At 46.8% G+C, this 16,065-nt stretch overlaps 1 protein-coding gene across 1 annotated transcript in view; it reads left to right on the top strand.

Annotated features, from left to right (window-relative positions):
• Nucleotides 1–12,576: 12,576 nt before the first annotated feature.
• Nucleotides 12,577–16,065, top strand: part of BTF3 (basic transcription factor 3) — a 61,638-nt gene continuing 58,149 nt past the window's right edge. Inside the window, exons 1-2 of the mRNA XM_075342134.1 lie at nt 12,577–12,660; nt 15,538–15,606. Coding sequence (XP_075198249.1) covers nt 15,538–15,606 — 69 coding nt within the window. The 5' untranslated portion in view covers nt 12,577–12,660. The remainder of the gene's footprint in view (nt 12,661–15,537; nt 15,607–16,065) is intronic.

Here is a 16,065-nt window from a genome sequence, read left to right as displayed (position 1 = left end):
CACTCACGGTTGTGGTGAGTTTGGTGACACTACCGCTGCTCTGGACGGGGATCCCGGGAGCGATGACAGGGAGCAGCTTGGATGTTGGTTCTCCCCTCCGTGGGTAGGGGGGTTGGTTGTCCCGGGGCCCGGTGAGGGGGTAGGTTTGGATCGCAGGCGGGTTACGGGGCCTGGCGAGGTGCAGGGTCGCGGGGGCAGCGCTGTGCCGCATGGCACGGTGGTACTCACTCAGCCAATGATGTACACAGAGTCTCCGGTAAAACAAGCGGCTGGATGGACGGGTCCCACAGACGGCTGCGGTGTTTCTCCTCCCGGCAGGTTGATGGTGACTGCCTTTCCCTGCACCTGTGTAGTGTAAACGGTTCCAATGGGTTCCCACCAGTAACCCGCTCCCCAGCTTGGATATGTGCTGAAGGAGTCCCCTTTGCCCGCAGGCTCTGGCCCTGGGAACTTTAGCCTTGGCGGTGACTGTGTTTCCCTCTAACGGTTGGACTGTTGCCTTCTGTCGGGACTTGGCTGCTGGGAAACCCAGGAGGTTCCCTTCGCTAACGGATTTGACAAATTGCACGGCGACTCCTAGCCTTGTTGGGGTCCGTAAGCCCCTGTCGGATGGTGCTGGCTTCTCTTTGCGTACCGGTCCGGTACCACCGGGCCACCGCCTGTCCACGGTCCTTACGGCTAGCTCCAATAGGCCTCTCCTGCAGACGGTCACCACCGTCTGCCAACCTTGCTGTCCCGTCCGGGCCACACACCCGGACCAACTTCAGACTTCTCAACTGCCACTTCACTTCCACCACTCAACTCCACTGCCCACTAACTGCTCTGCTTTACCCGCCTCCAGGACTGTGAACTCCTCGGTGGGCGGGACCAACTGCCTGGCCCACCCCCTGGTGTGGACATCAGCCCCTGGAGGGAGGCAACAAGGATTTTGTTTGACTTAGGTGTGCCTGACCGGGAGTGTGGGGTGTTTGGTGTAGTACCTGTGACGTCCTGGCTTGTCCAGGACGCCACAATAGTAAAAAAGATATATACTACATGGAACGCAGAATGCGCTCCATACAGGCCACAAAGGGGAGCGCAAATGCGTTCCAAAAAAAGGCACAAAGCCAAGAATAAAAGGGACACAAATGCGTTCAAAAAAGGCACCTTAATATATACACACATATATACAGTTAGGTCCAGAAATATTTGGACAGTGACACAAGTTTTGTTATTTTAGCTGTTTACAAAAACATGTTCAGAAATACAATTATATATATAATATGGGCTGAAAGTGCACACTCCCAGCTGCAATATGAGAGTTTTCACATCCAAATCGGAGAAAGGGTTTAGGAATCATAGCTCTGTAATGCATAGCCTCCTCTTTTTCAAGGGACCAAAAGTAATTGGACAAGGGACTCTAAGGGCTGCAATTAACTCTGAAGGCGTCTCCCTCGTTAACCTGTAATCAATGAAGTAGTTAAAAGGTCTGGGGTTGATTACAGGTGTGTGGTTTTGCATTTGGAAGCTGTTGCTGTGACCAGACAACATGCGGTCTAAGGAACTCTCAATTGAGGTGAAGCAGAACATCCTGAGGCTGAAAAAAAAGAAAAAATCCATCAGAGAGATAGCAGACATGCTTGGAGTAGCAAAATCAACAGTCGGGTACATTCTGAGAAAAAAGGAATTGACTGGTGAGCTTGGGAACGCAAACAGGCCTGGGAGTCCACGGATGACAACAGTGGTGGATGATCGCCGCATACTTTCTTTGGTGAAGAAGAACCCGTTCACAACATCAACTGAAGTCCAGAACACTCTCAGTGAAGTAGGTGTGACTGTGGGACACCCGGTGCCGGGCCGGACTAGTCCGGTGGTAGTCAGTGGTGGCTGGGCCCGGCTCCGTGGCCCTGGTGGGTGTCAGTAGAATATGTGGCTTGCTGAATAATGGTTGTGTTCGTGACGCCACCTGTGGTATGCGGCTATTAAGCCGCCGCTGCTGTGTGAGGCCTCCGGGGTGATGATATAGCAGCAATGGTGGTACTGCTCCCCACAGGTGGAGCAATCCCCGGGGCACAGTTGGTGCTTGTGAATGTCTATGCAGCTGAAATAACAGATACTACTTCAAGGGTGCAGTTCAAATTCTTTACTCACACTTCTTGTCACAGTACTGTAGGGACCCTTGGACTGCTGGGACCACTGTCAGGGACCTCCGCCGTTTCGGGGTGATTCTGAGAGTGAAAGCCGGTACCCTTCTCTTAGTGTCTCTTTCTTCTGCTGTCTTCCTTAGCCTTGCCTTTGATAGGATAAACCTGGCTTGGCCTCCACTACAGCCTCCAGGCTGGGGGGGTCACCTGTCGGCTGATTACCCCTTTTCTGGAAGTTCTGCTATGGGTTCTGGCCCGGGGAGTCAACAACATTCCCTGGGCCTCGGTTTTTACTGTTTGGAGATGATCTTTGCACTCCTCCAGTCTCTAGGGACCGTCCCCTGTCGCAGCTTGATCCCTCCACCGATGTTCTTGTGGAACAGGCCACCGTAGCTCTAAACTGCCCCGACAGCTATACAGACTACCCGTGGCCCTGCGACTTCTTCTGTCTTCTACATGGTGTCACCTGGACCTCTGGGTCCCAGGATCTTCACCAGGAAGCGTCTCCTTCTGTTTCTCTGCTCCTGTCTGACTTGGAGCTTTCTTTCTTTCTTTCTTTTCTCCTCCTTGCCTGCCTCTAGCAGGCCTCCTCCTCCCTCCTTTCTCTCGTCCTTCTTCTCCAACTACATGCTGGCTCCTCACTCTCTCACTCCCTGAGGTAGACTGACTAAACTTGACCTTCCTCTCTGTGTCTGCTCTCTGATGGCTCCTCCCACCTCCCCAGTTGCTCTGTTCTACCCTATTGGAGCAGGGATGTGTCTTACGACCCCTCCCAGCATGCAGCATGGGAGGGTTGTCTGCCACTTTCCCCGGTCCCAGTGTGTTCCTAGCAATAGGTGTAGTGTGGATTTACCAGGGGACCGGAGTTCACTCTCTTCCTTTCTCAGAATGGGGCATCACACCGCTGGATGGGGTGCAATGACCTGTGGCGACGGAAGCCTCAGGGGCGCCACAGGTGTATCTGTCTCTAAGTCAACAGTGAAGAGAAGACTCCATGAAAGTAAATACAAAGTCTTCACATCTAGATGCAAACCATTCATCAATTCCAAAAATAGACAGGCCAGAGTTAAATTTGCTGAAAAACACCTCATGAAGCCAGCTCAGTTCTGGAAAAGTATTCTATGGACAGATGAGACAAAGATCAACCTGTACCAGAATGATGGGAAGAAAAAAGTTTGGAGAAGAAAGGGAACGGCACATGATCCAAGGCACACCACATCCTCTGTAAAACATGGTGGAGGCAATGTGATGGCATGGGCATGCATGGCTTTCAATGGCACTGGGTCACTTGTGTTTATTGATGACATAACAGCAGACAAGAGTAGCCGGATGAATTCTGAAGTGTACAGGGATATGCTTTCAGCCCAGATTCAGCCAAATGCCGCAAAGTTGATCGGACGGCGCTTCATAATACAGATGGACAATGACCCCAAGCATACAGCCAAAGCTACCCAGGAGTTCATGAGTGCAAAAAAGTGGAACATTATGCAATGGCCAAGTCAATCACCAGATCTTAACCCAATTGAGCATGCATTTCACTTGCTCAAATCCAGACTTAAGACGGAAAGACCCACAAACAAGCAAGACCTGAAGGCTGCGGCTGTAAAGGCCTGGCAAAGCATTAAGAAGGAGGAAACCCAGCGTTTGGTGATGTCCATGGGTTCCAGACTTAAGGCAGTGATTGCCTCCAAAGGATTCGCAACAAAATATTGAAAATAAAAATATTTTGTTTGGGTTTGGTTTATTTGTCCAATTACTTTTGACCTCCTAAAATGTGGATTGTTTGTAAAGAAATGTGTACAATTCCTACAATTTCTATCAGATTTTTTTGTTCAAACCTTCAAATTAAACGTTACAATCTGCATTTGAATTCTGTTGTAGAGGTTTCATTGCAAATCCAAAGTGGTGGCATGCAGAGCCCAACTCGCGAAAATTGTGTCACTGTCCAAATATTTCTGGACCTAACTGTACATATATATATATATATATATATATATATATATATATATATATATATATATATATATATATATTATATTATATATATACACATACACATCAAGAGCAAAAGAACTCTTATTTATAATTTGAAAATATTTCAAAAATTACACCAGAGGCATGCAGGTAAATTAATGGTGAATCATAATAGGTTACAAAGATACCAGGGAAAAAATAACCCTATATAAATACAGAAAGCGCCGCAACCAAAAAGTCTATACGGCAGGCTGGAGACCTAAAAGGGGGACCGTAACGTAGACATCAAATAAAGCTGGTGAAGCTGAGACATTCATTGATCCCCTGAGGGGGTCAATGATTTCATAAGATAAATCTATCTGGTTTCGCATTGGAGGATTTTTTTTATTCCAGTCCCCCTGTCTGGAAGACTGCGGGACAGTTTCAATTGCTTTAAAAGAAAAGGAACCCAAATCGCCCCCAACCAGGCCGCAGCCGATAGGAGAGGAACAAAAATAATAAACAAACCATAGAAAACCATAGAAAAATGTCCCAGCTTCTGTGACTGGGTTGCACCCTCAAGCTCCTTTACAAGCAGTACCACTAATCGTACTTTTCAAAATAGGCAATTTGCCAACTGCCGTACAGTGGGTGTGATGTATCTTTGTACGTGCCTGTGTCCCCTTGATTATGTAGGCAAGACAAAACGCCAGTTTAGGGTTCGTATTAGCGAACATCTTGGGGACATTAGGCACAAAAGGGATACACCACTTGCATGCCACATCAACCAGGTCCATGGGGGCGATTTGGGTTCCTTTTCTTTTAAAGCAATTGAAACTGTCCCGCAGTTTTCCAGACAGGGGGACTGGAATAAAAAAAATCCTCCAATGCGAAACCAGATGGATTTATCTTATGAAATCATTGACCCCTCAGGGGATCAATGAATGTCTCAGCTTCACTAGCTTTATTTGAGGTCTACGTTACGGTCCCCCTTTTAGGTCTCCTGCCTGCCGTATAGACTTTTTGGTTGCGGCGCTTTCTGTATTTATATAGGGTTATTTTTTCCCTTGTATCTTTGTAACCTATTATGATTCACCATTAATTTACCTGTATGCCTCTGGTGTAATTTTTGAAATATTTTCAAATTATAAATAAGAGTTGTTTTGCTCTTGATGTGTATATATATATTAAGGTGCCTTTTTTTAATGCATTTGTGCTCTGTCCCTTTTATTCTTGGCTTTGTGCCTTTTTTTGGAACGCATTTGCGCTCCCCTTTCTATTATGAAATGTTGGTCCCCGACTTATGACGTTATCTGTCTGTGGCCTGTATGGAGCGCATTCTGCGTTCCATGTAGTATATATCTTTTTTACTATCTTATGACGAAGTTTGCATGTGCGGCCTCGTTGAGGCGCATTTGTGTTCCATTTTGTTCTTTCCGGATTTTACTTGTCTCAATCTAGTGACGTTCTTCCGGGACGCTATTTTGGAACGCATCTGCGTTCCACTCTGTCCTCTTCCAGATTCCTGAGTTCTGGGACGTCATTTGGAACGCATTTGCGTTCCAGATGCTTTTTCACCCGGATATACTTTTGCTTATTGTTTATTACTGCCCTTTTTTGTGGGTAAGTTATTGGCACCTTACTATATATGAGTGTAGATATTATTTCTATTATCTGGATATGCACTTTACATTCTCTCTAACATAATTATCTTTGAGATTGTGGACTTCCTGTTCCTGGGGCACCACCTGAACAGGATATAAGAGCATACACATACTGGAGCAATTCAGGTATCACCCTCTTGCACCATTTATCTGACCTTTCAGTGGTATCGCTGCATTGGCCCCAGAACCTCTGACTGTCCCCTGATGAATCCCGGCTATACCTGGGAGGAAACGCGTCGGGACACTGCCTCTGGACACAACTTTTTCAGATAAGTATTTTTGACTTTCCATCTACTTGGATGGTGGTCTTTTGTTATATTTATGGGATACTGTCTTTAAAAATTCTTCAGATAAGTTTTTTTGACCTTCCATCTATTTAGATGGTGGTCTTTTGTATATTTTTGTGCTTTTTTTGATCTGTGCAGGGCTGAACAGGGTATATAGGGTTTCCCGTCGGTGAATGGGGGCATCAGAACCTTTAGGGCGTCATACCCTCCATTGCTAGGTAGGGAGAGTTTCTATTAGGGCTTATTTAGGGCCAGTTTGCATTCTAACTCTCCCGCCTGGGTTTTTGTGTTATTATACATCTGCAGAATCTTAATTTTTTCTGTTTATTGTGATTGAGATGGTCTTTGACTTTTTAAAGTATTTATTAAAAGTTACATTTTAATGGGACATTTTTCTATGGTTTGTTTAATATTTTTGTTCCTCTCCTATCGGCTGCGGCCTGGTTATATATACACCGCTAAATGAAAATAGTTACATTTTGCTTAATTAATAAATTTTTCCCCCGTGTCATATGACTGATTAGTGCCACAAGGTTTCAGGTGTAACTGTAGAGCACGTGTGTGAAATTTAGGCTATGTGCCCACGTTTCTTTTTTGTGTGCTCGTTTCTGCACACAAAAAGCACGTTTTGGAAGGAAAAAAAACAGCTGAGGAAACATGCATTTTTTATTGTGTTTGTGCGTTTTTTCACTTGCAGTTGTTCCTGCTTTTTTTTTAGTCATGGCAATCGCGGGGGTTCAGGCGCACTGCCCCTGTGATCGCCACCAGGTCACCGGCTGATGTTACAGCCAGAGCCCAGCTCTTACTACCCGGTGAGGTGCCCGTGTCACTCTCGGCAGTTTAACCCCCTAAATGCTGCGATCAGTGTGATTGCAGCAGAGAGAGGGATCGCTTACCTCTCCATGGTGATCAGGTCCCTGTAATACGATCACAGAGACCCTATTGCTGCCATAGTAACCCTGGGTCGGCACGATAATGATCCCAGGTTACTGAGCTACGGAGAGCTTCACACACCATGATGTATGCACGGTGTGTGAGGCAAAGTGCTATGCAATAATCCACTGTAGTGAGAAAGCATTGCAAGAGATTATAGAAACGCAGAAAAAAAAAATGCAGAAACAATTGACATGCTGCTTCTTTTGTTCAGCAACAAAATCTGCAAGGATAAAAGAAGCAGTGTGGGCACAGCAAGTCACGATTCTCACGGACTTTACTGGGATGCATTTTCCTTGTTTTTATTGATTAAAATAAGCAAGGAAAAACACATGAAAAAAATAAAGAAATTAAAAAAGCCACGTGTGCCATAGCCTTAATGTTATTGCTCACACACTGTCATACTGGTCACTGGAAGTTCAACATGGCTCCTCATGGCAAAAGATTCTCTGAGGATCTGAAAAAAAAAAAAAGAATTATTGCTCCACATTAAGATGGCCTGGGCTATAAGATTGCCAACACCCTGACACTGAGCTGCAGCACAGTGGCCAACGGTATACAGTGGTTTAACAAGACAAGTTCCACTGAAAATAGGCCACACCATGGTCGACCAAAGAAGCTGAGTGCTCGTGCTCAGCATTATATCCAGAGGTTATCTTTTCAATATAGACGTATGAGTGCTGCCAGCATTGCTGCAGAGTTTACAGAAATGGGGGGGTCCGCCTGTTAGTGCTCAGACTATACGTCACACATTGCATAACATTGGTCTGCATGCCTGTCATCCCAGAAGGAAGCCTCTTCTAAAGATGATGCACAAGAAAGCGCGCAAGCAATGTGCTGAAGACAAGCAGATTAAGGATGTGGATTACTGGAACCATGTCCTATAGTCTAATGAGACCAAGATACACTTATTAGGTTCAGATGGTGTCTAGCGTGTGTGGTAGCAACCAGGTGAAAAGTATAAAGACAAGTGTGTCCTGCCTATAGTCAAGCATGGTGGTGGGAGTGTCATTGTTTGGGGCTGCATGAGTGCTACCGACTGGGGAGCTACAGTTCATTAAGGGAACTATGAATGCCAACATGTACTGTGACACACTGAAGCAGAGCATGATCCCCTCGCTTCAGAAAGGCTAAATGGCAATATTCCAATATAATGACCCCAACCACATCTCCAAAACAGCCACTGTTTTGCTAAAGAAACTGAGTATAAGGCTGTGTGCGCACGTTGCGTTTTTTCACGCGTTTCCACAGCGTTTTGAACTGCAGCGTTTTAATGCAAAAATGCATGCGTTTTGATTTCCAGGCAAAGTCTGTGGGAAATAGGGCTTTCTTGTGCGCACTATGCATAAAAAAACGCTGCGTTTTTGGAGTAAAATATTTGCCAAAATCTCTGTCAATTGTTTTTGACATTTTGGCTGCGTTTTGCTAACATTGAAGTCAATGAGAATTATCACAACGCACCTTAAATCAAAATCCTAGCATTTTACATACTTTTTGCAATCAAAAAGCATGCTTTTTTATCAGAATCAAAGCATGCGTTTTTGGCATTATAGTGAGGTCATGACGTTTCCTTTTGCCCTCAAATCCATCCCGACTATATAAAAAGTGTGCACTTCTCCAGATAATATCCGGGCAGGTTATGCACATGATTCCCGCCCCTCCCTCCCCCTCCCCTCCCCGCTGCCTGTTCCTCCCTCTCTCTGGCTGTATGCAAATTTCTCTCTTCAGTTACACGGCGTCAGAGTTGGTTCCTGCGCATAGTGCTTATCTCCGGCGCCATGTTTTTGAAGCCCGCATTACCCAGTTTTGTGTCTGAGAGGGCGGCGCATGCGTCCTCGCTTCTTCAGATCTCGTTGTGACCGCGGGAACACGCGCGGTGTCACAACAGGACTGGAGAACAGCTGATCTTACCGATTAGCTGTGGCAGACGATATCGTAGCATGTGCATAACCCACCCGGATATTATCTGGAGAGGTGCACACGTCAATCAAAATGAGGATGAATTTTCAAACTTCATAAACTTGGATTTCACAACCTAAACATCCAAGCTGCCGACTAATGGTATGTATAGACCGTGCCTGATAGTGCCAGTACTGCACTGGCTGCATCTTATATGCCAAAATCCTGATGTTTGGTTCCCTTTAAGGCAGTGCTTGAAAATAATGGTGGCCACACAAAATATTGATACTTTGGGAAAATTTTGGCCATTTTCACCTAGGGGTGTTCTCACTTTTGTTACCAGTGGTTTAGACATTAATGGCTGTGTGCTGTGTTATTTAGAGGGCACCACATTTACACTGTTAGACAAGCTGTACACTGACAATTTTACATTGTATCAAAGTGTCATATCTTCAGTGTGGTCCCATGAAAAAATATAATAAGGTATTTACAAAAATGTGAGGGGTGTACTTACTTTGGTGACATACTGTGTATCCTTGTGCGCACTAGGCGTTTTTGCTGCGTTTTTAGCGGCGTTTTTTACCGCGTTTTTGCGCTGAAAACGCAGTGACATTACTTCCCCAGCAATGTCTATGAGTTTTCATTTTTGCTGTCTGCACACAGCGTTTTTTTGTAGCTGCGTTTTTGTGGTGACCACAAAAACGCAGTATGTCAATTATTTCTGCGTTTTTCACTGCGTTTTTTACCCATTGAGTTCAATGAGATGTTCAAAAACGCAATGAGAAACGCATATAGCTGCGTTTCTATGACTAAAAACGCAGCTATAAACGCAAGGTTGTGGGTACTACAGTGACGTGTACAGGAAGAGGATTCCTTCTGTTGGTAAACACAGAAGCATGAATCCTCCCGGTACGTCACCGCTGCGTCCACCTCCAGTCCTGTGCATGTCAGCTCCCGTGCGGCGTCATGTCTGGGCGGGAGGTGGAGGCAGCGGCGAAAACAAAAGTGAACAGTAGAAAAAAAGTCATACTCACCTGTCTGCAGGGTCCCGGTGCCATGTCCGCTCCCAGCTCCTCTTCCCGGTACCGCCGCTTCGGCTGTGTGCTCTCAGGCACGTACGAAGCCTGCAGGACCTGGCGATGGATCACCTGATGCAGTCACCTGACGCATCAGCTGATCGTAATTCTCACGGTGTCGCCGGCTTTTTAGCGCCCGGCCGGCTTAACTTATCGGCTGATCCTGCCGTCAGGAGACTTCATCAGCTGATTACCGGCAGCTCCTGCAGCGATGGGACAGGATCAGACTCCCGTCCGTTCGCTCCAGGAGCTGCCGGTAATCAGCACGGACGTGACTCAGTATTTTTTTTTTTTTTCTACTGATGCATCAGCTGATTGTATAATCGGCTTTTATACAATCAGCTGCTGTGTGATGTGATTCACGTCCTTTAACCTGACATCATCTGATCGGTATGCCTTCCAGCAAACCGATCAGATGATATTGGATCCGGATTGGACGGCGCGGGACCCTTGACCCAGGATTACTGCAGAGAGGGGTTCTTTATTTCAATAAAGATGGAGTCACTAATTGTGTTGTGTTTTATTTCTAATAAAAATATTTTTCTGTGTGTTGTGGTTTTTTTTTTTTTCTTTACTAGAAATTTATGGTGGCCATGTCTAATATTGGCGTGACACCATGAATTTCGGGCTGAGGGCCAGCTGATAATATACAGCTAGCCCTAACCCCATTATTACCCAGCGAGCCACCTTCATCAGGGCAGCTGGAAGAGTTGGATACAGCGCCAGAAGATGGCGCTTCTATGAAAGCGCCATTTTCTGGGGCGGCTGTGGAATGCAATTCACAGCGGGGGTGCCCAGAAAGCATGGCCACCCTGCACTGTGGATTCCAATCCCCAGCTGCCTAGTTGTACCTGGCTGGACTCAAAAATTGGGCGAAGCCCACGTCATTTTTTTTTTTATTATTTCATGAAATTCATGAAATAAAAAAAAAAAAAAAAAGGGCTTCCCTATATTTTTGGTTCCCAGCCGGGTACAAATAGGCAGCTGGGGGTTGGGGGCAGCCCGTACCTGCCTGCTGTACCTGGCTAGCATACAAAAATATAGCGAAGCCTATGTCATTTTCTTTTTTTTTTTGGGCAAAAAACTTTTGCATACAGTCCTGGATGGAGGATGCTGAGCCTTGTAGTTCTGCAGCTGCTGTCTGCTCTCCTGCATACAATGAAGAACATATTGAAGAAGGAAATGACATCAGACCTTTTTTTTTTTTTCCATCAACAATCTTTAATGGCATTTGTTCACCGATTAAAAATGCAGTGAGCAAAAACGCAGCAAAAAATGCACCAAAACGCGGTAAAAACGCACGCATTTTTTTGCCTCGGGTGCGTTTTTTAAGACAAAAACGCACATAAGAACGCAGCGTGAAAAAAACGCCTAGTGCGCACATACCCTAAGTGTAGCAATTTCTGCACCAAATCTGCATCACCTGACAAAAAAAAACCACCGCAGTTTAGGTGAGGTTTTCTGCCAGGAGATGCAAACGGTGCAAAAATGTATCATTTTGACTGCCAAAGTGCAGGAAATCACTACAAAAACTCTATGTGTGAACATATCATAATAACCTATACATCTATGTTCAAGTGTGGGTTTTTTTTCTCCAGACAAAACCTGTTCTCCTGGCAGTCAGTATGCTGCTTCCAAAACACAGGTTTTACTGCTTTTTTTGTCGCATTTTTAATAAAATTAGTATTTTTTACCATAAAAGCAGCAAAAAAATAAAACCCAAACCAGCATTTGCGTTTTGAACTTTCATTGCTTTCACTTGTGAAAAAAAGGTGCAAAAAAAACACTGAAAGAACTGACGCTGCTTGTTTCAAAAGAGCAGCAGATTTCCATTTCAGTCAGGAAAAAAGCGTGTGTGTGTGTGTGTGTGTGTGTGTGTGTGTGTGTGTGTGTGTGTATATATATATATGTGTGTGTGTGTGTGTGTGTGTGTGTGTGTGTGTGTGTGTGTGTGTGTGTGTGTATATATATGTGTGTGTGTGTGTATGTATATATGTGTACATATGTGCGTGTGTGTGTATATATGTGTGTATATGTATGTATATCTATCTATATATCTATATATCTATAGATATATATATATATGTGTGTGTGTCTATGTGGGCGTGTGTATAATATGTGTGTGTGTGGGTGTGGGTGTATATATATGTGTGTGTGGTGTTACTGGAGTCGCAGCGTTTGCTGGTCCTGTAAAAAGCAGGGGGAGTTTTTACATAAAACTCATGAAAAATGCTGCACAAATGCATCAAAAACGCAATCTGTAACTATAGCCCATAGCATCCAATTAGATTCTAGCTACCATTTATCTTAGGCCTGTTTGGAAAATAAGAGCAAAGATCTGATTGGCCACTTTTCCCTCTGTTACCCGCAGCCCTGACACTTCCCTCCTTACCAGCCCTGAGTACAGGCGGCGCTGCACCGACGGTCACGTGGGTCGCGCTGCACCGACGGTCACGTGGGTCGCGCTGCACCGACGGTCACGTGGGTCGCGCTGCACCGACGGTCACGTGGGTCGCGCTGCACCGACGGTCACGTGGGTCGCGCTGCACCGACGGTCACGTGGGTCGCGCTGCACCGACGGTCACGTGGGTCGCGCCTCACTTCCGGTCCTTCCTCTTGGCTTCCCTCTTGCTCCCCGCGTGTGTGCGCGCCCGGTGCCGCCGCTCTCTGGAGGCAGATATACCCGCAGTGTTCCCTATATAGACCCGCCTGCCGGCCGCAGAAGGTGAGGGACGGTGCTGGCGACATGCTGGGCCGGTCTGGATGCGGTGCAGGCTTGTTATGGGCCGAGGCGCCGGCATATTCGTGCTGTAGTGCTGGCTCCGCGCTGGTCTGTCACTGGTTCAGGTCTGAGGCTGTGGCGTGCTGGGACCTGAAGTACCCCCAGTGTAAGGTCGCCACGGACTGGCACAAGTGCAGCCATAATAATGTGACACCAAGGCTTTCACCTCTGCTGGGTGCTGGGGTGTCATGCAGCATTGGGCCGGTTGCAGGGGCGGTGTGTGTCCAGAGGCGGCGTGGGTCCGGGCGCCAGGGCGCCTCTCCTGCGTGGGTCCGGGCGCCGGGGCGCCTCTCCTGCGTGGGTCCGGGCGCCGGGGCGCCTCTCCTGCGTGGGTCCGGGCGCCGGGGCGCCTCTCCTGCGTGGGTCCGGGCGCCGGGGCGCCTCTCCTGCGTGGGTCCGGGCGCCGGGGCGCCTCTCCTGCGTGGGTCCGGGCGCCGGGGCGCCTCTCCTGCGTGGGTCCGGGCGCCTCTCCTGCGTGGGTCCGGGCGCCTCTACTGCGTGGGTCCGGGCGCCTCTACTGCGTGGGTCCGGGCGCCTCTACTGCGTGGGTCCGGGCGCCTCTACTGCGTGGGTCCGGGCGCCTCTACTGCGTGGGTCCGGGCGCCTCTACTGCGTGGGTCCGGGCGCCTCTACTGCGTGGGTCCGGGCGCCTCTACTGCGTGGGTCCGGGCGCCGGGGCGCCTCTCCTGCGTGGGTCCGGGCGCCGGGGCGCCTCTCCTGCGTGGGTCCGGGCGCCTCTACTGCGTGGGTCCGGGCGCCTCTACTGCGTGGGTCCGGGCGCCTCTACTGCGTGGGTCCGGGCGCCTCTACTGCGTGGGTCCGGGCGCCTCTCGTGCGTGGGTCCGGGCGCCTCTCGTGCGTGGGTCCGGGCGCCTCTCGTGCGTGGGTCCGGGCGCCTCTCGTGCGTGGGTCCGGGCGCCTCTCGTGCGTGGGTCCGGGCGCCTCTCGTGCGTGGGTCCGGGCGCCTCTCGTGCGTGGGTCCGGGCGCCTCTCGTGCGTGGGTCCGGGCGCCTCTCGTGCGTGGGTCCGGGCGCCTCTCGTGCGTGGGTCCGGGCGCCTCTCGTGCGTGGGTCCGGGCGCCGGGGCGTCACACCATGATCCGAGTGTCAGCTTAATGCGATTAGATTCTCTCAGATGATAGATCTGAGAGTCAGCGGAGATCATGTCTAAGTACAGTCAGATGATTTCCGCACTCCCATAGACTTGAATGGTGAGTGTCATCTGATTTGTGCTGCGACTTTTTTCTCTCCTGTCGGGTCAGCACGGGGAAAAACAGCATTGGTGATCGGCACTGCTCCCTAGGATAACATTGGAGCTAGTGCTATCCGCTAAAACATCTGATGGCCCCCGTCCATGTTGTACGCAGGGATGTGGAGTTGGAGCTAATTTTGGTGGAGTCGGTATAAAATGCACCGACTCTTAAAATATATAATAAATTGGGGACAGCAGTGCAATGCAGAATGTGCTGAATATTTTACTAAAAACATGTAGTATAATGCTTATATTTAAGTGAAAAATGTAGTACAATGTGAACATTAGACATTTAATTATTTTTGATACAATAATCAAGATATTTAGAACATAAAATATATTTATTGGATACAACTTTAGAACACAAAAAACTAATACATTGTAAATATGTAATACAATATGTAATATATATATATATATATATACAAAAGATATATATGTAATCTACTGTATATTACATATTTACAATTTATTACAGTTTGTGTTCTAAAGTTGTATTACAATAAATATATATTTTATGTTCTATCCAAATATCTTGATTATTGTATCATAAATATTATTAAATGTCTGATGTTCATGTATTACAATAAATTTTTCACCTAACTTTAAGCAATATATGTCGGAGTCGGTGCAAGAGAAATTGAGGAGTCGAAGGTTTGGTTTACCGACTCCACAGTCCATGTTATACGGTGGTGTGAGCGAGCCCTTAAAGACAAGTTGCTGCGGTATTTGTCCTCCTGATGTGTCTACCTCTAACAGACACCACAGAACACCGTTTCCAAGATCATAATTGGGCAAGGTGTTCGTATGTTCTTCCCGTGCTTGTTTGTTTCTTCTGGGATCTCTGGTTTCATACTGATTTATTGACGGGAATGTAGATTGTGATGTCTGTAAAGAGCTGTGGGATTAATGCCGACATACAAGTGAGTAGAATAAATAACGCACAGATAAGGGTGCGTTTCCATTGCACAAGTTAGTAAATGACCCGTTGAGACAGGACGACTTTAGAGGACGAGGTGCTGCCAAAAATAATGTCTTCTCTTTTTATTTCTTTGTTCCTTTACAGCCAGTTAAAAGATCACTTTACACATCCAATAATTGTTTTTCCAATAGCCATGGAATTGTTTCACAATCGTTGTGCCATGGCCCCACCACTGGTGGGCAGAGTTTTGGATACACAGTAAACCATATCACGTGGCCAAACCCTTACACCCATTAAATAATTGTCACTATAGTTTTTCTCCGTAGTGTTTGCGCAGATCATGGCTTGTCGGGGTTACCTGAGGCCGGGGACGCACTCTCATTATTATATAATATATACTGTGACGTGCAGCGTGTGGGTCACATATTACTATGCCTCGTCTCATGCTTTCATCCCCTTGCACATAATAATGATCACAAAATAAATAACTGCTTTTTAGCTTTAGTTTTCAGTGACAAGTAAATGATTGTGATAAATGTATTCTGCCTAAGGTTCATCATCCATATTAGATGTCACAGAGGATGTAGTGCATCTGAAAGCCGCCTGTTCTGAAATCCTCTCATTTTGTATTGTTTTCTTGTTTTCAGATGAAAGAAAATATCATGAATCAAGAAAAGTTAGCAAAACTTCAAGCACAAGTCCGCATTGGTGGAAAGGTAATTTCTGTATTTTTGTGATTTGAATTAGACATCATTTGTTTCGGTGAGTCTGCTGGTTGCAAATGTTCCCTTTTAAGTGATATTTTTGTAGTTCAGATGTTTTCCTTTTAGGCCAGGTTCACACGAGTATACTAAATCACTCCAATTTTCATCTAGAAAAGTGGGATGATTTTTTTTTTCTCTTGCCATTCGTGCACAATTCATTTTCTTTGTCGCTCCATTGGGAGACCCAGACAATTGGTGTATAGGCTATGCCTCCGGAGGCCGCACAAAGTATTACACTAAAAGTGTAAAGCCCCTCCCCTTCTGCCTATACACCCCCCGTGCTCCCACGGGCTCCTCAGTTTTTTTGCTTTGTGCGAAGGAGGCAGACATTTACAGCACAGCTCCACAGATTAGTCAGCAGCAGCTGCTGACTATGTCGGATGGAAGAAAAGTGGGCCCATATAGGGCCCC

This window comes from Anomaloglossus baeobatrachus, chromosome 1 (assembly GCF_048569485.1).
Source record: "Anomaloglossus baeobatrachus isolate aAnoBae1 chromosome 1, aAnoBae1.hap1, whole genome shotgun sequence".
NCBI lineage: Eukaryota > Metazoa > Chordata > Amphibia > Anura > Aromobatidae > Anomaloglossus > Anomaloglossus baeobatrachus.
The sequence above is the reverse complement of the archived record's forward strand: the minus strand, read 5'-3'. Positions and strand labels throughout refer to the sequence as shown.